The 25,074-nt window shown below is 39.1% G+C and overlaps 1 protein-coding gene across 1 annotated transcript in view; it reads left to right on the top strand.

Annotated features, from left to right (window-relative positions):
- Positions 1–8,616, top strand: part of LOC104529224 (probable phospholipid-transporting ATPase IH) — a gene marked incomplete at its 5' end in the record, with an annotated part of 25,513 nt that extends 16,897 nt beyond the window's left edge. The window contains 2 exons of the mRNA XM_010173469.2: positions 281–446; positions 7,564–8,616. Of these exons, the coding sequence (XP_010171771.1) occupies positions 281–446; positions 7,564–7,821 (424 nt within the window). The remainder of the gene's footprint in view (positions 1–280; positions 447–7,563) is intronic.
- Positions 8,617–25,074: the final 16,458 nt, after the last annotated feature.

Here is a 25,074-nt window from a genome sequence, read left to right as displayed (position 1 = left end):
GGATAAGAACATAACTTAGTTTATCTTTGCAAGGGAGAGGCAGCTTGGGAGGGAGAACAGCATGGTGTTTCATGCAGCCTGGAAGACAAGAGGAAGGTAGTCATCTCTAGTCAGCGCATGTTTAGATCCACTTTTGCAAAAACTAGGATGGGTGACTCCCACAAACTGGGAAGTTGAATGTGAAGTATTTCATCACTGTCATAACTTTTGTATTTAACATTGCTAGTCTTTCTTTTGTTTATTGAAGTGTAATATCTATTTAATTTTTTTTCCCCACTAGGCCTTTTCTCAATTATCAGAGGATGTATTATGTGTTCATGCAAATGATGTCTAGCGGTCCTGCGTGGCTGGGTATAATTCTGCTCATAACTGTCAGCCTTCTTCCAGATGTTCTCAAGAAGGTCTTATGCAGACAGTTGTGGCCTACAGCAACAGAAAGAATCCAGGTAAAAATATTTTTCATTGTGCAGTTAGTTTTTTGTATCACAAGTCTCTAATAATTAGACCTCCTTCATGGTTAGAGACGAGATTAGAACAGGTTCCCCACCTGTGGTGTTTATCACTGGTTGTATAGCAGCCACTTCTGAGTGGTACGATGAAAGGTGCTGCCTATTATTTACATGATGGTATTTACCTGAATCCTGGGGCAATCACAGGGACATCAGCTGACAAGGATGGTGGGAGAACCAGGTACCTGGCTCAGCATGATTCCTGATTTGAGGAGAGAAGAGCAAAGGGATTGGAATCTCTGTGAGTGTAGGTAGGACACACATTGGCCTGGACAGCAGTTGTTCCTGCTGTTGTAGACTATTCAAAGGCACTGCCTCCACCCCTGAACTGAAGTAATTGTCTTTCCTACCAAGTCATTTTACTGCAGAAATGACACTCTAGTGTGGATGTTCTGGCATTTACCATGCAAGCTCAGCATAGTTATCCAAAATGGACAACCAGCTGAAATAAACGGAGCTCAAAATAAAACCGGTAGGAAGGGAACGTGATTTTATTGAAATCCCCTTTAAAGTAGGGATCTGCACGAGCAGTTGCAATCCTATAACAAGCGACTCTACAACTGCATGTGTGTTGATTATTGAACAAATCTAGAATTTATACACTTAAAATGAATGTGATGAATATATAGTATGTTGGTAAGGAATATGTAGTAAACTCATGCCAGCATTTATATTGCATGATCTGTGCAATATAATACTTTCTTAGCCAACTGTTTTGTACTGATGCTGTGCCTGTTACAAAAACACACGTATTAAAACTCACTCATAATTCTGTTAATAATTTTTTCCTCTTTTATATTTCAACTTACATTTTGCCTGTGCTGATACATTATTTCTTCATAAATGTGCCTTGTTGTGCCAATGGGAAGAGTAATTTAAGATCTGTTGTCTCCTTTCTTCTGATCAGCCCAAAAGGAGAAACTACTGTGTAAATGCAGACCTGCTCTGCTGGGGCTGAAAGGGAAGTCAGGTTCAGTGGGAAGCATGGTACTACCCTAGGGCCATCAAACCAACCTCAACAGAAAACATTACCTGTATTTTTGACCCCAACAAACTTTCATATATTATATATGTTAAAAGATGAAGGATAGTAGAGGTGTTGAACCTAAAACTTAATGTTAGTGCCCTTGCCCTTTTCAGACCATGAACTGCCACTGGCAAGTTAAAATAATGAGTTACCAGCAACTGTATGTGTAGGGATTAGGTAGCATTTTGATGTTTATTTGAGAAGATACTTTGCATAAAGAGGAAAGGAATAAAGGAACTTTACTTCCAAGGAAAGTAAAATTTACCTTTTGGCAAAGGTAAAAAATTCTCCTCTCATATCTGCAAGGTAAAACCCCTTGCCATTGTTATGTATTCCTTGAATGTAGTGAAAATGCCCCACTTCAGGAGGTCAGGAAAGAATAGAATTCCCAGGCAGATCAGCATCTAGCATATTTCTACTTCGATATCTTTAATAGATGTGTCTCTGCCATATATGCTACTTGTGGAAGAAGATGATCTCTGTATAGGTTCTGCATGCGTAATTTAAAAGTCAAAAGAGAGAGAATAAGTATGGGTTAATGCAAAAAAACAAGCTAGCAAATAAAAGTCCCATACAAAGGTATAACAGACATTGTATGCTAGTGCTGGAAAAGGAATGAATCGTAAAGCAGACTTTGGGCTTAATGCTGGCAATATTCATTTTTTTAATATTTAGTAGAAAATCTTTGACTTTTAACCAGATATATCCCTTGTGTTTCTTCTTCCCTCTCTTTGTTTCTTCCTGTCTTCCAATCTGCTTTGTCTAAATAACTACTACCTTGCTTTAAACATAAATGATGTGCACGGTTACTTCCTACAATCTTCTGGGGAAATCAGACTAAACATCAGTGCCTTTCTGTTGAGCAGTCCACCATCTTTATGCTTTCTCAGACTTCAAGCAGTCTAAGTTTCTAATGGAACAAAAGGTGACTTTTTTCTGCCTTTCTGCATGCTTGGCCATTTCATTCAAAGGACAGTAAAAAGTTTATCATCAGAAGTTATTTACTGTACTCATTATCTCCATTTCTGATTCACGTCAACTATGTTTTGAAGAAGAATACTTTTTGATATTTTTTTTTATGTTGTTTATCTCAAAGATTCTATGAATTGTTGTCACAATCTGTCACTATCACTATCATTTTTGTCACTGAATTTTACATAATGTTTCTGCCTCAAGAATCTAGGATTCTTAGATCCTCATTTTAATCATTGGTATGTCTGTAGAGTGAATGCATGTCACGCTTGCATTGTACCTGAGTAAATGAAATAGTTGCCACACCAAGAAGTGATAATTCTGATTATGGTGATATTACTAGCATAACACAGCAAATGTGATACTGGAAACCATTGAAGCAATCTTGTATCTGCTGTGCTGTGATAGAAGAGAATCCAACTTTTTTATTAATAAGTTATTTCCAGCATGCGTTTTGAAACTGAGCTTTCTTTATATTCCCTTTTACAAAATTCTGTGCTTTTTCTAGAAAGAAAACAGGTCAAGATCCAGAAGTGTATGAAGTTTAATTTAATATAAAAGTAGAAGAAATGCTAGTAGAGCTTGGCTTCCTTACAGTCTGCCAGAAAATTCCTTTTGACTTAATACTAGGAGTCTTAGTTTCCATTGCAAATTTTGTATCTTTATTTCTTAACTGTTTAAGATAAAAAAATACATTTCCTCCTTTCTTTCCCCTTCAAAAATGTACAGTCAATAAAAATTACTTTAATTATGTAAGTCACAGGGAAAATACACAAAGTTTTTTTTCACTATTGAAAATTCTGGCTAAAATTGGCTTTTAAGTGTCAACTGAGCTTTTAACCAGTTATTTTTAAACTTAGTGCATTCCTATAAGCTATATTGCTTTCTTTGTAATAAAAGGGCTTCTGGAACAGTTAAAAAGATTAACATAGGAATAGCAGCCATCTCTCAGGTGACTACATTAGTTCTCCTCAGGCAGTAAGATCACATAAAAGCCTTTGAAGCAATTCTTATCCTTCTAAATGTTTCATTTGAGTCACTCCAGTGTGTGGTGGGTGATTGTTTACCATCATTACCATTCAGAGGTTTTTAACCATTCCAGATATAGTTCTGGGTTTTTTTCAGAGAACTTTTTAGTGAGATACACACACACACACACACACACACATATGTGTGTGTGTGTATACACATACATACATGTACATACAAGTGTGTGTATATATATATACACATATGTGCATGTATATTTTTATATATAAATATACACACACTATGAACTGTGATCTTTCTTGGGCTAAAACATTAATTCTGCAAAAGCTTTGGAGGAATCTGTTGTCTTTCAGCAATTTTGGTCAAAATCTGCTTAAGTCTCATACATGTCCCAGTGACTCTTTGGCTCAATGAAACAAGCTGAATTTTGTGCTTTAGCTGGAAATTGTGCAGCTCTGAGGTTTCTTTCAGCCTCTACTTTTAAAAAGCAATAGAGTATTTTTTTAATATATCCAGTCTACATTAATTGATTATATTTCCTTTTTCTTTATTCTTCTTTTATTAATAGCAGAAGCTCAGCACCTTTGTTATGGAAAATATAAATTCACTTTAACTTACCCTCTTTTCATTTTTATAATTGTCCCTTTGATTGACAGCGTTTCAGCAATCCCAAATATTTTGTAGCTGAAATGCCAGGTGTTTTAATTCTGAGCTGTAAATAACTTCTGTGCTTTCATCCCTTTTTAAAACATTTTTCTTTTGCTCTTTGCTTCTGACTGATGGTTTTTTACTTCACTTTCACTTCAGTCACAAGATTGGCCCATCAGCCCTGTTATGAGATCTCTACCCTTTGCTGCGCTTGGGGAAACCCAAAGTGGGAATTTTGCCTGGGGAAGCCGCTCTGGGGATCATTCTTCTGTGCCTCAATGGGCTTGGCTGCTGTTGAACAACTGCACAGTGCTCTCAGAAAAATGGTCACCAGCAAACTCTTGCCTTTGTCATGTGTTGGGCTCCTCTTTTATGGAAAACAAAGAAATGGATCTTGCTGTTGCAGTATTTGAATCCCATGGAAAAAGTTACCTTGGTAACTGCCCTGCCCTCTCTCCCTGTGGTGTCATGACTGAGCTCTAAGTCAGCCTTCGTTAGCACTGGCCCCATCACCTCTGTGTGCAGCACTCCCTTCAGTGTACCAGTTGTTCTGGGAAGCAGTGAAGCAGGACGTCCACTCCTTAATTTGGAATCAATTTGGCCTCATCATATCCCAGGGACCTCTCCCATTCAGTGCAGGTTGTTGACAGAAGGGCAGGACATACAGCCTGTGCTACTTAGTCATGGTACAGTTAAGTGCTTTTGAGAATAATTAAGTATTTTTAATAGAGTTTGAAATGGAACTTAGAACAGCCTCAGAGTGGCTCAAAGGATTAACCTCAGGATCGAGAAACAGAAACCTTTGTTTTACACTGGATAACCTTTCCTTTTTAAATCTATCAGAAAATCTGTCACTTTTACAGGACTTTACTCCAATAGTTACATTTGTACCAAATGGTACAATTCATTCACATTTCCCTCTTGTATTCAGCAAGAGTCTCACTGTTTTTCCTCATCCTTGCAGAAGAGTATGAGACATAAAACAGCCTTAAATGCACTGGCGAACAGCGATGGGCCACTTCTTGAAGGAAATCTTTCAGCTTCCGAGCCATAATTAGATCAAAGCTAGGTAACAGTACTGTACGTGTTGCCAGTTTGGATTCATTTCTATTGGTGAACTGTGCTATTTACAAATCAACTGTTTCCTCCAGAGTTTTTGGTGTACTTTATCAATATTGATACAAAATCATTATGTTTTACTTGGAGAGCCTAGTTTTTGCAAGAGGTGTTCCCATGCCACAGGTAAGATCTTTTTGTCTCAGACACTTACTCATGTAAGGCAAAAAAATGAATCGATATACTTGTATGTAAATACATTGTGTTATGTATAGGTGTTGTGTGACATTTCTTCTATAAGATTATTGTGGAGTGTACTTGCATTACACCGTGGTGTAGAATTCATAAAGGTAATTCTCACACATCGTGGTCTTGAATACATATACAGACCAGATGCTGACAGTAAGACAGGAAGATAACCATAAAAAAGGGAGTTACTTGTGAATAGGACCTTGGGCTGTGTTTCTGTCAGTGTCTACCATAGTAATGCGTTCTGCATAGACCAGTGCATCGCTGCACTGCTGCCTTGGATCAACAGAGAAGCGTGGTAGCCTTGCCAAATACCCGAGACAGCAGCATGAGTGGTGACCTCCTAAATCCTCCAGACATTAGGGCAGCAGAATGAAGTTCTCTGCTTGCCATGCCACTGATTACATGAACAAGCAGAAGTAAGAAGGTACACTTTTTACTCATATACGTTGCCACTTAGATGCTGTATCTGCTCCAGTCTCTACATGCTCTCCTGACCCCAAAAGCAGCACATGAGGAACTAAGTGAAGGTGCAAAGTACCAATATGTGAAGAGGACAAATGCAATGTAATGTGCTGGTGTGGGCTATAGGGCTCCAAGGTAGTTGAGGCGTGCTTTCAATTTACTTATAATGACTGCTAGACAAGTAGTAGAAGAAAACCCCAACTTTCTTGAATAGCTTCAGGCGTGGCAGATGGAAAGTGCTTGCCTTGGAGCTATGTGTAGAAAAAGAACGATTTTATTTTTAGAAATACTTAGGGTTAACTAAAATGCTTCACTTTGTAGCTGGAAGAATAGGAAAAGTAGTTACCATACAGTGTATGACTACTTCCTCCAACATTTCCAAAACAAAGTCTGCTATTCTGTTACCTGATTATCTACGTTTTTCTGTATTAATGTTGGTATTTGGTCTATATGTGTGTTTAAAAGAACCCAGGCCTCTCTGTTAGTGAGCCATTTGGTATAGTTTGCTGACTTTTCCAGCTATTGTAGGAGAGCTTTCTGATGTTCTTGGTTATGCAAGAATAGCGTTTCAAGCTTGTGATTGGCATTAAAAGTGAAATATTAAATCTCATAAAAAATTCTGTAAGCTATGTCATTAATATTTATTTTGTGATTTTTTCCTGTTTTGTTACTGTCTTGCTGTTAACAGGGAAGGAGGAAAGGGATATTAAGAATAGAGGATTAAATGGCTTATGGAGCATCCACAGAGAGAGTGATTGACAACATTGATTTGAATCATGCTTATAATGCATTTATATCTTAAATACCATCACATAACCTCCATACCTCTATACCTGAAAATTTTATGTGCATTTAGTGAGATGAACTCATTGGAGAAAGTGCTGTGCTAATTTTATTTTAGTTTGTGCATATGTTCCAGGGTTTGTCATGCAACCCTGGTGTTACCGTAGTCCTGAGTGTTTCCTGAGTGGAAGTGCTGATTCTGCCAGAGTGTGGAGTGATTATGTGGTACAGATAAATGTTAATGGACAATTAGACCAAGATAGTATTGTGAAGTGTAGTATAAATTGCCTATATAGATGCTACATGTAATCTAAGCAAGTGCAAAATCAGATACTGCTTAGAAGTACAAAGCGAGTGCAGTAAACCTCTGGAACTTTCATCTGTTAGCAAAAACTGACTGTAAAGAATCCCCTCTCTTTGGAATTACAGGGCAAAGTACTTGAATCTGTTCTGTCTTAAAATTCCCTGTAAGAAAATCTGACTAAAAAAGTTCAGAGCTATAAAGATGTACCAGGAGAGACTGCAAAATGAAATATAAACCCGATGTAAAACAATTGAACTTGAAAGCAGTCCTTTGTGTCCTCATCTGTTCTCTAAAGAGCTCATTATCAGGTTTAGAGATTATATGTAAAATTATGCCTGGTTCTTTAGGTCTTAATATAAGATGAATCATGTTGAAAGTGGTTGATTGCTCAACAGCATGTGGGTTTATACCTTTACATGAAACAAATAGCCAGAGTGGTGATCTAGTTAAAGGCACTATTATACCAAGGGCATAATGGCCCTATGAAAGGACACAATTGTAGACTTTTTGCTCCAAAATAATCTATTTACTGTGTATTTGCTTTTTTTTCCTTTTAACAGAATGCATCGAGGCACTGTCGGGAGCACATCTCAGAATTCACACCTCTTGCCTGTCTGAAAAGTCCAAGATACAGGAGCAATGACTGCAGCAATTCCTCAGCAAGAAGGTCTAATCCTCATTCTAAAAAAATGATGTTTACGCACTGGAAAGGGGTTGATTATTCAGTACTTCCATCTGTCTTTGGCTATTCAAATAAGCATTGCCGTTCCAGTGCAGGCTACCGCTACAGTGGGTCAGGTTTGGAAACGTCTGTATGACAGAACACCAAGTCAAGCCTTTAAAAACTGTATTTTTGTTTATTTCTTTTTTCAGGAAACAAACATGTCACAGAAATATACTAAACTATGTGTGGCTTTTACTGTCTGAGGTAATGTTCAGACAAACAGGATCAAGAGCTAGAAGTATGAACCCTTCCAGGCCAATAGGTCTCTTTTTATGTTTTGAACTACTGGAGCAATGAACAATCTGCACAGTCTGGCACTGTGAGACCGCTAGCACTAAAAATTCTCGTCATCCTATGTCAAGACTTTAGTGCATTTACTGCTTCTGTCATCTTTAGTAATTTTATTTGTTACTTGAAGTATATAGTTTCAGTCAGTGACCTACATTTTGAGATCAACAGTTTTAATTTTCAGCCAGAAGCAATGACCTCAGTTATCTCCAATGAACGTTTCCTAAAGCATATTTAACAAGTGCTGTTTCTGATTTTCCTCTGTCCTTTTTCTTTCTTTGCTCTTTCTGTAGAACAAGCTGGTGTTTCCTCTGTGCAGATCTGCTTTCAAGAAACACTCTCTAATGTTCACTTCCTTGTAAGTGGCCAAATCAGGGCTATGTCTGGTTTTCAGTTAGTTTTCCCCTGTAGAAAGACAGGCAAAACAATCCTTGTGTAGAGTATGTGTATACCATATGAAGTCAAGTTGGCTGTTAAATAGGTAAATATCATCAATATTGATAGCTACTCAAAAACTGAATGTAAGCATCTTGCCTAAAAGGTCTGTGTGAATTAGTCAAAGATGCAGATTACCCAGTGTTCCCACTTTCTATCCCCGTGATTGTAAAATATGCATAGCAGAAAGTATTATATATTAAGCTTTTTCTGACACATTTTTTTCCTTTAAAGAAGAAAAGCTGTTTTTTTCCAAATAAGCATCTTTTACTATCTGGATTCATCCTCATAATATTGATTTTTTGTGTGTGTGTGGTTAAATACTGGCTAATCAGCTTGCTAGATATATTACAAAGCACACAACTGTTAATTTTTGGAAGCAAACCATGAGGTGGCACATGGCTGTTTACTAACAAACAGTTGAACCCTAGTTGTGATACAGAAACTGATTTGACTGCAAGGGTTTAGTTTGAATTACTTTTAAGAATGACAGCCAACTTGCACTTCTGTTTTCTCTGCTACACTTATGTTACCTTGCACTAATTCAACTACTAGCTGTGTCCTTGTCTTGTTTCTTTAGTCCAGTGTTTTATTTTGGGATGCAAAAATATCTGAAGGAGTAATCTGATTTCACTCAATTTCAGCCTGGGGGTTAGAACTGGTTAATAACCATAGTCATTAAATACCTCTGGGAGGATGTTAGCTAAAAATTTATTTCAACTAAATACTTGGAGTTGGAGCTACAGCCTTTATTGGAAGCAGTGGCCAAGAAAATTGACAGTTATGTTTTGATTGGACTGAAGTGGCAGAGAAAAATTATATCCCTTTTTCTGTTAGGGAAAAAAACCATAGGCAAAACAGTTTACTTACTAATTTTAATGAAAGAAAAGTTAACTTTCTAGGAAATGTTCCTCACAATATTCTGAGTGATTTTTGCATTAAATTAAATGCCCTGGGACAGGCTGCCCAGGGAGGTTGTGGAGTCTCCTTCTCTGGAGATATTCAAGACCCGCCTGGATGCCTTCCTGTGTGATCTCATTTAGGTTCCTGCTCCGGCAGGGGGATTGGACTGGATGATCTTTCGAGTCCCTTCCAATCCCTGACATTCTGTGATTCTGTGACAAGCAGAGATCGTAAAGTAAGTTGTGAAATTTTTGGTATACCAAAGACAAGAGAATTTTAAAAAGTCTAATGCTGAGCACCACAAATGAAGGTATTTTTACCATTTCACGTGTAGCACTTTTAAGTTTCAAAGAATGTCCTCATAGCAGTAACATTTTGAAATACATACATATGTGTGTGGGTGTGGGTACGTGTACATATACTTGCCATTTCAGACTTGAATGTTGGTCAGTTAGAACCGTCCCCTACATAAAACACTGGTGTATATATTTTTAAAAAGTTAATATGAGTATAAATTTTATACCACTAGCAGTGACAAATTTCTTGTGTGTAGTTAACAAATTATTTGTAATGTATTTTTTAGAAATCTTAAAATTGCCTTTGCACTGAAATATTTTTCATACTGTAGCTATTTATAAATCTGTTTTACGCATACATTTGTTAACACACCATTTCTATTTTTTTTAAGTATATGTTTTGAAGGCTTTTTTTATACCTATGAGTTTTGGCCACTTAAATTTAGCTTAGAATGGCATTGTGGCTGAATGTTAAAATTTTAATGAATGTCAAATTAGAAATATAGGTCTATTGCTCTGTCAGTCTCACCCAAAATATTGATGTTTTGTTGGTATTTGCGATAGCGGTGATTAGAGCACTGTACTTTCAGTGCTATACTGTTACTGCTAGCTTTTTTACCCTACAAAGCCTCCTGTTTTACTTTCCTGAGTTCTGTCTTTTAGCCTTAAATAAGGAGATTTTTTGCTTGATGTTTTTGAAAATGCTGCATTCCTGTTCTGCCTACTAACAAAGCAGTTCATTGCAAAATTCATGTAGCCCTGCTCTTAGAAATTATTCAGGCTGAAACACCTACATAAGTGCTTGGGAAATTTCAGTTAAACATGTCATTTTTTGGAGGAGAAGGAATGTTTGAATTTAAGTGGAAGTTTCTGCTTTGATTTAGCAATACTTTTACCTTTAAAAGTTGATACTGTTTATTAAAAATAGACTGTTTAATGGAAAAAACATAAAACATCAACTCTGTTTCACTTAATGTGCTTTTGCTTTAGTCCCTGTTACTATTGCCATGCAAACCTAGTCCACTGCAGCAGGTGTTAACTTGGAGTTTTATTGTAAATGGATCAGATGATACAAATATGAGAAAGTAGGAATTAGATCAAAATGCATTACAATGTTTTATGATGGATGGGACACTGAAAGGAGACAGATTTTTATGTATTTAAAAAAAAAAAAAAAGAATTAGAGGGGAAAAGTATAAAAATCTATATAACTTCCTAACTTGCCTTGTTTAAATTGTTGCAGCTTTAACAGCATAGTGTCTCCATAACTGCTTCTATAAATGTCTTGAAACTGGTAAGCACTAACCAAATGTATGTGAAGACTTAGAAAGTATTTCATGCTTTTCAGCCACTGAAGTTCATATATTCCTGCAGTGGCTTGTGGCAAAAGATCTGTTTTGTTTTACCATGTACAATAATTGTTTGTTCAGCCACTTAATGTAAAAGCTTACAGTTTACTTTCTTGCTTGCGTTAGCCTGTTTGTCTTGACCCAACTGGCTTGCAAATAGAAAAGGAAAAAAACAGCTTAACTGAGCAACTGCACTGCTTTTCTTTTGGAAGCCAGTGGGATCATTGTGCTCACGCTACTGTCTCTGTTATAAAAGCTTTAATGGAAATTTGTGAAAGTATTAAGAAAGTGAAAAAAGTACACGATTCTACTTTGCAGAATAATCTAAAAATCAGTTTATATAGCTTTAATTTTTTTATCTCATGAAAAGTCACAGAATTTTAATCTGCGTTGTATCTGACATAAGTTCTGTGCTATGTACACATTGCATTTTAAATGTCCTTTTGTGATCTAATGTAAAGTAGAATCTGCGGAAGTTGCTGTATGGGGGCTGGGGGGTAGTTATCTGTGCATTAAACATTAAAGATGTCTGTAGTCATCAGAACCAAATACTGACACTTATTTTTAATTGTACAATTATAGATGCATTTATTTGAAAATAAATCAGCCTTCAAATCTAATGTTTAGATTATCTTATACCACTTCATTTATTTGATTTGAAGAGTCAGTGTGTGAATACATTACTGTAAAGTTTCTTTTCAGTGCTATTTTTAACTCTAATTTCTGTAGATAACCAAATATAACTTGTTTATATTCAGTCACATTTTGGATCCTTATGTAGAATATATAAGCAGGAGACATGAATCTGCTTGCAATAAATATAAACATTCAAGACTGGTTTAATTTGCTCATGGGTAATTAAAATAATTCTAGTATGAATATGAGATGTTTTCCTATTAGTCTGTAATAAAATGCAAGTAGATAACAGAAAATGGAATGAGTGTTTGGTTCTGTTATTGAATATGCTTGTAGTCACATTTATTTTCAGAAAGTATATGTAGTCAACTAAAAAAGCAAGCTAACAAAAAGGGAGATTCAGGGAAAGCTGGAACACGAGCAGTGCGAGGGGTTTGTTGCAAAGCTCGTAGAAATTGGTACCAGTCCAGGAGAGCTTTGTTCCGATTGGCTAAGTGCTAAAGTTCTTTCCAAACTAAACTCAAAAGCTACACATGAGAAGATCTGTATTTCCTCATGGTTCTGCTATGTGGGGTACCCAGAGCTGTTTCTCCTTTTTTTGCAATGTTGGCAATTTAAAGAAGCTGAATCAAGGACACAAACAGTGTGCTTTGCCATCTGAGTCGGTAGCAGTGTTGACAGATTCTTACAAAGGAGGCTGAGTGCACAGAAATCCCATCATTTTCTTTCATTTGGTGGCACAATATTATGGGACTTGCTGTAGTTTCAGAACCATTACAGAGTGTACAATGTGTTGACACAGTCAGACTGAAGCTTTCCTAGATGGCCTCCTCAAAGCAAGTCAGAGAATTAGCTTAGGAGCCTTTCTCCTTCCCGCTGAGGCTGTGTAGAATGTTTAGGCACTTTGTTTCTATACTGATTTCACACTTCCCATAATAAGGATTTCATAGTAATGGTTTTGTATTTGTATGAACTTTTTATCCAAACAATACAAGCATATTGTACCCGTCTCCCTTTTGTACATCAAGAAATTCTGTGTGTCTAATGAACAAGCTGCTGGAGAAGGTAGTTTGAGGGGAAAAGGTAACTTATGGAAGATGGTTTCGCTTTACTCATGCAATGAAGAAAAAAAATGCATAAATTGCAATTAGATAGAAATATTAAATCGAAACTGTTTTTGAAAAAATAATGTGCTGATGCATTTGGATTTCAGGAGGGACACAGTAGCAAGAAGAACAAATTACCTCCTAAGTAGACAGATTTTTATTTTGTGTGTAAGAATATGTTTATTTAAAGGAAAAAAGGATAGAAAGTCAGTGGTTTCTGAACAGTGTTCTAAATTGAATACCTTATGCTTTCCTTTAGCTCTTTAAATTGTGCTCTTTTAGGAAGTTACTTTGTAGAAATAATTGAAAACTGTTTCTTATATTCTACAATGAGACTACATTTTTTTTCTGCAATATTTGCAATACTGCTGTATAAAATCTTTCCTGAAGGTTATTTTGATATGAAGTGAGACAGGTTGGAGACAGACTGAAGTTTCTTGATTTTGTTTTCTGCGTATTCTGATTTCCTCAGGTGATACTCTACAGGAATTTAAAAATAGTATTTGACCATTCTAATAAAGCTTTGTTGTTGTGTGTTTCCATGACACAAACTTACATGTCTTTTCATTTTAATTTCATTCAAAAGCTAAAGCATAAACCTGCCATTCAAAGGTTTCATTTAAACTGTGAAGTGATAGGCCAGGGATGAAAACAAATACAGCCATTAACTCATTTCATTATACCGAATAGTTCATCAGATGCCTCATGTCGCCCATCTAGGGTTAGATGTGTTTATCGGAAAATTACACTGTGATCAGTTCTTCTTTTAACTGGTGAGTCTGCAGTAAATTAATAGCGGTTACTCTTAATAATTTAAGTGTTCCTTTTCCATTTAAAGGAGAGAAATAGGAGCAGTATTCAATTTTAAACCACCAGAAGGTTTGTTGTTGTTCTCTGTTATTCATTTTGGTTAAGAAATCTCAAGGTGCATTAAACTTTTAAAAATTCATATGATCCAACGTCCTGCTAGGTTCAAAGGCTCCCTATTCAGATTTTATCAGGAACAACTTTTAACATCCAGTCTCCTTATTTAATGTGGGAAAAACTGAGGTGCTGCTTGTTCCTAACAAGGACAGCAATGTTAACAGTTGTTCAAAAAGCACATCAGTACTTACCTTGAGATTTTAAACATAATTTTGTAAAGATACTTCACACTGAAACGTTAGCCAAATTTGAAAGCTAGATCTTGCAAATAAAGGCTGAGTTTTAGAAAAGAAGGAAAACAAATCCTGGTCCAAGGTTCAAGACCATCAAGTGGTATGCCGACTTCTATTTCAGAAAATACTTCCAACCAAGTAGCTAGCCTAGAAGAGTATTCTTCTAGGAAGTGCTGAGCAGCTTGTTTCTAAGATGATTATAAACTGCATAGCTAGAGAAAGTTGTCAATATGAATTGGGTTGAAGTCTAATTGTTTATCCCCAGCTATGAAGAGGTATTGTGTTCCCTTTTATTCTGATAAAATTATAGCCCAGAAAGAAAGACTTCACCTCCTAAGTCATTTCAGGCACAGGACCACAAAGCTTGACACTGGTGCAGCGATACAGGTCAGTAACAGTTGGGATTCACTTGGCTTTTAAGTGACTCTTGTTAGAAAGTCCAAATGATGTATTAGTTTAGCCCAAAAGCAGCGCTTGTGCGTCACTGTGCTGAAAGGAACCAGTCCAGATAGAAAAAAGCGGAAGATCCTTCCATTGTAGATTGTACTGCAGCACGAGTCAGGCTTCCCTCCATCCTCTCGGCTAAGGCCCGCAGCAGATGATTTGGAATCCACCTTCCCTGGAGGCCCTGGACTTCTGCATGCGTATGGGAAATGCCTGGCTGGCTGATCCCCTCTGACCTCACTCGGTGTTTCTCAGAGCAGCTGCACAGAAAGTGTACTCGCATCCATTGCAGTCCATGTCCAGAACAACACTTCTGCCGTTAACAGGTCTGAGTCCAAGATGATCTTACTCCTAGGTAGTACTGGTCTATGTATAATGTAGTAGGTGCTTGCTGCAAACACTAAGCTGTTGGAGATAATTCTGGGACTTTATTTAAAATCTACTTTTTCAAGGGATGTAAGTTTACATATTTGTTCCCAGCCTAGAAAGAAGATATTTTATTTTTCTAAACAAGTGTTCTGTTGAGTTACTTCTATTTTCCATTCTGAAAACAGCAAAACAAGGAAACAAAAATCCACACTATTACCACTTTACACTAAAATGACAATGAAGCTGATCACCTTCACCCCCTGCCCTGCCACATTGCTCATTGTCTTAAAATTATCTTGGTCTTCCAGTTATGTGTCATACCAGGAACTTTTACTAGCAGTTAAAATGCTCTGTACAATCATAGGGTAAACCTTTGGAGAACATTTTTCTTAAAATGAGATTTTACACCTAAAGCTGATTATTTAGTTGTAATCTTTGTAACTGTACACAATTTACAGTCTTTTGCTGCCATCTGCACAGGAAAGCTCATGGTATTGTAGCAAAGAGTTTTTATTGTGCAGCAATTAGAGATTCTGTAAATCATAGTACCAGTGCTGGCTAAGTCAGCTGACCTAAACTTAGTAAGTCCCACTCCAACCATTTCAAGAATATGGAGGTAGTGGTTTGTTTTGTTTTTTTGTGGTGGTTTGGGGTTTTTTGTTTGTTGGTTGGTTTTGGTTTTTTTGTTTGGGTTTTTTTTTTTGGGGGGTGGGTGTCTTTGATCTTGTTTCCTTGTCATAAACAAAAAGGTGACTCCCACTCTTATGTAAAATGAGCTACATGTGGAATCATAGAATATCCTGAGTTGGAAGGCACCTATGAGGATCACCAAGTCCAACTCCTGACTCCAGCCAGGGCAACCTGAAAGTTAAACCATAGATCTAAGAGTTGTCCAAATGCTTCTTGAATGCCAAGAGGCTTGGGGCTATGACAGCTTCCCTGGGGAGTGTGTTCCAGTGCTTGACCACCCTCTCCATGAAGAACTTTTTTCTAAAAATGTCCAATCTGAACTTCTCCTGATGCAGCTTTAAGCTGTTATCTCACATGCTATCACCAGACACGAGAGAGAAGAGATCAGCACCTCACTCTCTGCTCCCCCTCATGAGGTAGTTGTAGACACCAATGAGGTAACCCCTCAGGCTCCTCTAAACTGAACAAACCAAGTATCCTCAGATGCTCTTCAGAAGTCATGCCCTGTAGTCCTCCCACCATCTTTGTTACCTCCTTTGGACTCATTCTAATATTTTCACATCCTTCTTGTATTGTGAGGCCCAAAGGGAGGCCACACCAATGCTGCACTGGATGCAGTCTGATCTGCTGACTGAGGGGTAACGAAGAGTTTGAGGGAATCTGGAGAACAGCTGCTTCGACCAGCCAGCAGGAAGAACTTAAAAAAAAGTGAACATACACTGTTAAGAGATGGTTAGATGGGCACATGTATTTGGGTAAGTAAAAAATGCCCACATGCAAAAAGAAAGCTGTATGAAATTGAGAATTGTCTGTCTAAAGAGTTTGACTAGGGATTTGAACTTCAATGCCTGTTCAACTCTTGTTCTCCCTACAGATAGGAAATGGGATATGTATGTTTACACCTCCCATTTCTTGCCTCTTATCTAGTACCTGACATGCTGGGCTACCTTCCTTTCCCCTCAAAGTGTGTTTTAGCACTCCATGCTTCATTGAGAGAAGGAAACCGTTCCTTCCACATTTGAGCAAAGCATCATCCCATCTGTGGTAACAAGAGAGATCTCTCTTTTCCATGTTATCTCAGAGGAGCATTCAGCAGGCAAACCAGCAGATCTGAAGCAATATGGTCATCACCTCAGTGGCTGCTGCCTTGGTCACTCCTATCCAAGAAATATTTGAACACATGCACACAAACACCATAAACTGCCCACCCTGCCACGTGGTGTGAATTTCACATGGGAAATAACCTCTCTCTTACCTTCCTTCTGCATCCAGCTGTGCTCCTTTTCGCAGGTCTCTTTCTAAGCAAATTAAGATGCAAAATAAGCTCACCCATCCTTTTCTCTACTAAAACTGTGCATGTTTTGGAAATGAACCCTTTCCCTATTGATTCTATTTATGCTAGTTGCTCCAAAAGGATATACAGTCTCATGGGACTTTTTCAACATTTTTTTTTTTCCTTATAAAAAGTTGTGATTTGAAGATACTGGGAAAAAAAAGGCATTTTTAACCCCCTGAGTTTATTGCAAACTACCTATATCTTACAATTTTGGCTTAGTGACACATTATGCTTACATGTTCAAGGGTCTCCAAGGAGATTTTTTTTAAGAGTGATAGTATTTGTAAGACAAGATAAAAGGTCCATTTTCATATATACCCAAAGATTTGAGGGTAACATAGAAAGGGAATTGCTATTTAAATTCTAACACCACACCCCTCCTCCCCCCGGAAATTTTTCTCCATATCTGAAAGACACATTCCCCTCATCTGGTTCTGCATAAATCATTATTATATCCTTTAACTAACTTTGGGCAATTTGCCACTATCCTGAGCACATTAATCTTTCCATCATAGCCTGTCTGAATGATACTCATGCACCCAACTCTGGCATCTCGTATTTCCAAATGTAGTTCATGAGTACCATCTGCCAATTCTTTATTTCCAAATATGTATGAATATTGACTTACAGAAAGTTGAGAGATTATCTTAATTTCACTGGCAACTAATCTGCTCATTCGAGAAGTCTCTGCCCCTCCCCATTGTTTAAGAGCTGTTGCTATTTTAGAACAGTAAATAACTGGTTTCTAGAAGGCACTCACGTTCTTCATAAGGTTAATATCCAACCAGCTTATTAACTTTTTAACCACTTCAGTTTATGAAGATTTACATTCCCCTGAGTTTTCCCAGAGGTGTACCCTTAACAATTCTGATTTATCATAGTTAATTTTATATCCAGGTACTGAGCCAAGACAGTATGTTTGGAATCCTACTGACTTAAGGAACAAAGTGGATGTTGTGTGACAAGCCCAGACCGCTGCTGCCAGGCACTATACTGCAGAACCCATGATACTCTTGTCTGTCTTATCATTATCTATGTGTGGATGAGATGGATGCTATATTAAAATATGTTGGCTTGGGAGTTAGGAAAGTATCAAAGTAGCATAAAAATAAATTTCACTGATGCACAGTAGAGTTCAGTCATCTCATATGGACCGACCTGTCAGTGTGACAACTGTCCATTTTGAACATTTGCCTGCAGCTCATCTTTTACATTACTCACAGACATTTCATCTTAGTGCTGTGTTACACCGCTCTTGCCTTCTAATAGGGTTTACGGGTTGCAAATCCATTTATTCTCTACCACCACACTGGATGTAGTCAAAACTAACGTGCTTTTCCTTACTAATATTTTTAAAGAAAGTCCATGTTTTTGTCCAGTCCCAAACACTTTCTTTCCTTGACTATTAGTCTTCATCATTACAATGGTGCACTATTCAACTGTTTCATGATGCACAGGCCAGAGCTGATCTGCAGTTTGTGTTTCCTGCAGAACAGACAGCAGCATGTTATGACTCTGAAATCCCTTCCTTACATACTAAAGCACACCATGTTTGCCCCCAACATAAGAAGGACAGGGACATACTGGAGCGACTCCAGAGGAGGCTCCAAGGATGATCCAAGGGCTGGAGTACCCCTCCTACGAGGACAGGCTGAGAGAGTTGGGGCTGTTCAGCCTGGAGAAGAGAAGGCTCAGGGGAGACCTTCTAAGCTGCCTTCCAGTACCTGAAGGGGCCTACAGGAAGGCTGGGGAGGGACTTTTCATAAGGGCAATTAATGACAGAACAAGGGGAAATGGCTTTAAGCTGAAAGAGGGGAGGTTTAGATTAGATATTGGGAAGAAGTTCTTTTCTGTGAGGGTGGTCAGACGCTGGAACGGGTTGCCCAAGGAAGTTGTGGATGCCGCCTCCCTGGAAGTGTTTAAGGCCAGGCTGTGTGAGGCTTTGAGCAACCTGGTCTGGTGGAAGGTGTCCCTACTTATGGCAGGGGGGTTGGAACTAGATGATCTTTAAGGTCCCTTCCAACCCAAACCATTCTATGACTCTATTCTATGTTTCTAGTCACAGGAAATTTTCCACTCTGCTCTCCCTCTCTGCCTCTTCTCTGCGTAAGGCAAAGCAGGAATTAAGTGGGAGTTGAGTATTTGAACAACACAACATCAAAATATGATCCAAGAGGTCAAGTGTGAGGTTCAGGTTCAGACACTGACAACTGTGTGTGTACAATCCAAGTGTCTAAGCTCCCATTACAGCCAGCAGAAGATTCTCTGTTGGATGGTATGCTGAGAATAAGAACAACAAATAGTACCAACAACCTATTTTTAATCATGACATTCAGCCCAAGTCCGTTACTATCTACTGTATTTGTTTTGCCAGACATTAAAAATGTATTTACTGTACTGAATAGAAGCACAGTGAACTCCATTAATGATTTTGATTCTTTTTTAAACTCTTGGGAAAGCCAAGAAAAAAATCAACTAGGAGGGAAAGAAAACATACATGGCAAAGGATGTTTTGCATCCATGTCCAAGAAAAAAAAAAAGATAAATTATTCTCAGTGCCTCCTGTCACTATGACAACATAGACAGAGAGACGTGCAAAATTTGAAATGTGAATAGCAAAGGTAGAATTTGGAACACTTGCACAAGCCATTAGCAGGATGGGCTTACAGCTTCGTCCTCCCACATGATTTTTGTTGCTTATGGCCGTGTCCCCAATACACAGATTAGGACTAATCTTATTTAGCTGACAGGGTCTAGACCTTGCAGCCTGAAGCTGTGGGGTTTTGTAGGACCTAAGCATCTTTAGAATCCCAGGTCTCTAGCCAGGGAATCATCCTCCTTCCATTTAGATGTATTTCAAGCTCAGCATTACAGGCAGATCTCCCAATCCTCCCAACACCTTTAACGGCTGTGAGACTGCCTGGCCTAACTCTTACAACCCTGAAAGGAAGGAAGGGAGGAGAGGAAAGAGAATCACATGCTCCACAGATCACATATGCTTTACAGGCACCAGAAGTCAGAAGAGTCTGATTCTGTGCCAGCCACTGAGGTAAACAACAGGACAGATTTTCCATGGCCACTTCCAGCCTGAATTTGCTAGAAAACTCACATAGTTGCTAAATCAACACACAGGGAGATGCTTGCCCTGTAGCTTTCCCCATGTCTGTGGGAAACTGCCTTCTGTCTTGTGACAGGCCTTTGGGATTGCGTTGCTCAGGGAGAGCCATCCCCAGCTCCTCCAGGTCCTTTCTGGAAGCTCTGCCATGCAGGGGAGCAACGGCACACGTCAGCTGCACAAACACTGCCTGCTTTGTGCAGCTCCCACTTTCCACACAGGGTCGGTTCGATAAGAGTGAAAAAGCACAGAAAAGCCCTTCCTGGATTTCAGAAGAGTTTGCAGCTTTTAACCTGTCCCTTTACAGCAATATAAATTAAGAGTCTTCTTCCACATTAGCTATGGTTTCCCTTAGTCCCTGCTCCTGTTGCTACTGATTTCCCACTACCTTCCAACAGGAAGGTCCCACCAAAGGATTCCCCTTTATCAGCTGATTCCCTGGAGATAACATTCTTCCTGGTGTATTCATTCCTCTTACAAGACAGGAGTATATCTATCTTCACTTTTGTTCCAGTGACTAGTTCAGGGAATCATGGCAATGAATGACTTCATCTCCAGAACCCTGTGTGTTTTCACACAGATTGTGACAATGCTTAAGAAGTCTCCCATTCTACAATCTGGTTTTTAAAGCCCAAACTCCCAAAATGAGTTTGGGAAGGGCATCAAAGAGCAGTTGGTGTGCAGATTTCTTTTTCCTTATAGCTAATTAGCTTTCTTCCTAGTCAATGCACATATTTGAGTGTCTTGTCCATCTGATTCCTCCCCAGGCCAGTTCCTTTTGATACAATCTCATTCATTGCAAATCATCCTGTGTTTCATCAAGAACTCTGGTGGGCACAAAAGGATCATCCAGCAGTAACAAGCTGAATCTTCAGCAGTACCCTTTTGATAAAATCTAGCTTGCTATAGGCTAAAAGGATGACTACAGTCTATGGTGGTATTGAGAATAGAATAGAATAGAATAGAATAGAATAGAATAGAATAGAATAGAATAGAATAGACCTTTAAGATCATTGAGTCCAACCCTAACACTGCCAAGTCCACCTCTAAACCATGTCCCTAAGCACCACATCTACGTGTTTTAAGTACCTCCAGGGATGGTGACTCCACCACTTTCCTGGACAGCCTGTTCCAATGCCCGATAACTCTTTCGGTGAAGACATTTTTCCTAATATCCAACCTCAACCTCCCCTGGCACAACCTGAGGCCATTTCCTCTTGTTCTATCACTTGTTATTTGGGAGAAGAGACCAAAACCTGCCTCACTACATCCTCCTTTCAGGTAGTTGTAGAGAGCGATAAGGTCTCCCCTCAGCCTCCTTTTCTCCAGACTAAACAACCCCAGTTCCCTCAGCTGCTCCCTTGTAAGACTTTTCTCCAGACCCTCCACCAGCTTCATTGCCCTTCTCTGGACAAGCTCCAGCACCTCCATGTACTTGTAGAGAGGGGCCCAGAACTGAACAGCGTACTCAAGGTGCAGCCTCACCAGTGCTGAGTATGGGGGACAATCACTTCCCTGGTCCTGCTGGCCACACTGTTTCTAGCACATTCAGTTTGAATTTTCAGCCATAGAACAAGCCTGAAATAGAGTTTTTATTATTTATGGAGAGACTGCTGCTATTTTTAGTGAGTTCTTAGGATTTGTATTAAGGTAAATATTTCATACCAGAGGAGGAGGAATTTCTGGAGATACTTACACCATCAGTATGTGTATGAGTATGATTGCACAGTGTCCCCTGAGCCTGTGAATGATGTTTGTTAATGTTCACAGTGTAATTAAGAAGACAGGCTAGGTTTTCTGGTAACATAGTTTGCTCGCATCCTGTAAAAACATGGAATTTTGCAGCCTACCAATGGGAATGTCTAAAGTCTGGACTCTTCCTTTCCCCCCTTTATCACATTTCCATTATATTTGCCATTAATAAATCATCCAGCCCACTGCTTTATTTCATATATCTCAATTGCTCTGATTTTTTTTCAGACTGCCTTTGTTTTAATAAAAAAATTATATCATTCACTAATTATTGCCACAATTACAAAAAAAGAGAATCATTGTCAGTCTATTAAAAAAAAAAAAAATTCCCCTTCCCTGTGGACAATCATTACTGTTATTCTCATCATGTTTCAAAAAATCTTCCTAACATACCCTGGAGAACTTCTCCAAATAACAGCTTTCAGGCTTAATTTTCTGCATTGTTTTTTTCTCAGCAGATTATGATGATTTTACAGTTTCTGATTCTGTACAAGATGTGGCTCAAACCAGTTGCTCAGTAAAGAAAGATCTCAGATATTTGATAGACCCAGTTTGTGTAATCGCTCCCTGAAAACCAACCTGTTGTCATTTTGTAGCCCCTCCAGACTTCGGTAACCGGCAGAAATAGGTACACCTCACACAAAAAAAACAACTTCTTCCTATAGCACTGTAGTTAGTTCTGCTCCTGCTTGAAACAAATACATGTAGAATCACACCAGGTTGCACCAGGCACACAATAATGATTCCTTATTTAGATACCTTTGTACACCTCTATTTACTCCTAACAATTTAAAGTAAACCTGTATTCTAGAGTGTTCTCCTGGTAAATCTGGCAACAGGTACTGGGCACTAGATCAGGAGACATTAACTCCTGAACTAAAGGCTCTTCACTGAAAAAGTTGCCCGTCTTCCCAAGCTGACTCCTGATGCACAGCTGTGCCAGCAAGTCTCAAACACCTTGCTGAGTGTGTCCGTTCATAGTCTGCAACGTCTGCACAACAGACCAGCATGTCCAGCACCTCAGCATTTGTTAGATCCCTCTGGGCTTTCTCATCCCAGCTTTTGTTTGAGCTGAAAAGTTGTTGGGTTTTTTTAAAATCATCAAAACTAGCCCCATATTTACATATAGCACTTTCACACTGACAGGGCACCAGAAATACAATGCATTTGAAGGAAGTGCTCCACTGTACAATTTTTGCCAGAGCCGTAATAATTCGTTGGTTTACAATTCCTAGGAATCCCACCCTATACCTCCTATTTAGGATGGATATCTTAAGATACCTCAAGCTCATTCCAACTCACTTTTACTTACAGCTGTTGTCATGTGAAAGCACACATTTGCTCTAGTGGCTTTCTTACTTTCTTTATTAATTTCTTCAGAAATCCTAAATGCCATCTGTTCTTCATATTTGCTTCAACTTAACTGCTTCCCTGCTGAAATTCACCCCAGCTTCTTGGCATAGCTGGAACAAAAGAGTATTTTCCAGGGAATCTAGCATTCTTATCAAAGCCAATGTTATATTCATTCATATATTTTATTTAATGCAGAATAAATAACATTCATGAGGAAACAAAAGTAAGGCTATTTGTAATGAGATTTTTTTTTCCCCATAAACTCTGATACTAGTAGCTGACACAACTGTGTCTTCGAGCAAGGATTTCTGCAGAAATCCTGCTCTATCAAAAAATTCTCAGATCTTCTTGTCTGACTTCTTATTGCTTGAAACCAGCCAGTGCCTAAGGTTCTGGTGTGACACAGAACACAGTGGGGATCACAAAAGTCAAAAACCTCATGTTTCTACTAGCAAATAAAGCAGGTCAGGGACTGTCCTTTGGCTGGGGAGCCAGCTGGCACACCACGGCTTGCATATGCAAAACTGAGCTCTCTTATCTCCCAAAACAGGTCAGCTGCACGCAGACGGTGTGCTGGCAATGGCCCCTGGGCCACGCTGACCCATGAGCTGTGCTGGGGATTGCTTCAGAGACGGCTCCTTTGCTAGGACAGAACCAGGCTGGGGACACCACCACCAAGGAAACAGGACAGAGGATAACCCCGTGCTGCGGTTTGAGCCTGAACCCTAGCCCTGTTTAGCTTACCACTATAGGGGTAGCTATAGGGATAGAGATCAAAAAGTGCCTGCAACACAAAACAGAACTGAAATCGAAACTGCATGTTTTGTTGATGTCTGCCCTGTTCTTCACAGACTCTCCTTTCAAAGCTATTTTGACAGGATCTCCAAACTAAGGTGTCCTCTCTGCTCTTTGTTGTCATCATTAATTGGCTTTTTTCCCTGGACAACCAAACAGATCTTTTCAACCAACACTGAAAATGTTCTTGTGAGGTACTGAAAAAAAAAAATAGTGATTTATCTGAATCTGCACTTTCTTTTTTGCAGAGTCCCCAGTTTTGCAGTGAAGTGTCACAGGGTCACTCCCATGGCACACTGCAGCACATAGTATCTCACAGAAAACAGAGCACAGCTGCTGCTAAGGCGACTTTCTTTACCTACTTGCATCTCAGGTTCTGTTTGACCTGTGTTTTGGGTTAAGCTGCTGTAAGAAGCTGCTAGATACTAAAACCTTGTTTCTGTAAGCCATTTCCAGAAACCACCTGTGTCACCGGGCTTTAAGAAAGGGCATTTCAGGTTATTATGACAAGTGTACACAGTGTATCATCATCTCTGTCATCTGATGCTTTTCTAAACATCAAGAAAGAGAAAGTGCAAGAAATATGTGGTAACCCCCATTTGTCCTCGGTCCTGGAATACTCTTCCTGAAAAATTTAGCTCCCAAAACCTGCGGTTCAGTTGTCACGAGTGTGAAACCATCATTGTTGCAGCAGGGACGTGGAGAGCAGCGTGAAAGGCTGCTGAGCACCCGAGAGGAGAAGGGGCTGGGAAAGCCGGTGCGGTCAGAGTCACGCACACATCTCGGTGCTTCACCTGCACGCACGCCTTCCCCGCAGCACCCGTTTTCCACGTGTTTATACATCCAGCACACAAAAGCCCACACAGTGCCCTGTTTTGCTTATGGGCAAAGTTTTTACCACGCAGGGATTCGCAAATTAGAAAGCAAATACCCATTGTGGGTTGGTTTGTTGTTTGTTGGGTTGTTTTATAATGGGAAAACTGTCTAATTCACCTCCAGCTGTTCAACTGTCAGATGAAAGATGTAAACACAAGTTACCTTTATATACACATAGAAGCAAAACAAAATGCCAGGAGCCAAACACTGACATAGCAGGAAATGTCAGAATCCAGGCTGCAAAACTCTCCCGCGGCTCATCCAGGTCGTACCTCTGTGCCGCTCCTTTCAGTTGCCGTCGCGTCCCAAAAGGTGAGGCAATGCTCCCACAGGTTGCAACTGCTTTCCTGGAAATAACCGCTATTCCTAGAAAAAAGGCACGGGAAGACCCGAACTCCGACACTTCTTCCTACCTGGTGAACACCCGCCCTTTGCAGCCCGGGCCCA

Source organism: Antrostomus carolinensis, unplaced genomic scaffold, assembly GCF_000700745.2.
Source record: "Antrostomus carolinensis isolate BGI_N321 unplaced genomic scaffold, ASM70074v2 scaffold9630, whole genome shotgun sequence".
In the NCBI taxonomy this organism is placed as follows: domain Eukaryota; kingdom Metazoa; phylum Chordata; class Aves; order Caprimulgiformes; family Caprimulgidae; genus Antrostomus; species Antrostomus carolinensis.
This window is presented reverse-complemented; position numbering and strand designations above follow the sequence as displayed.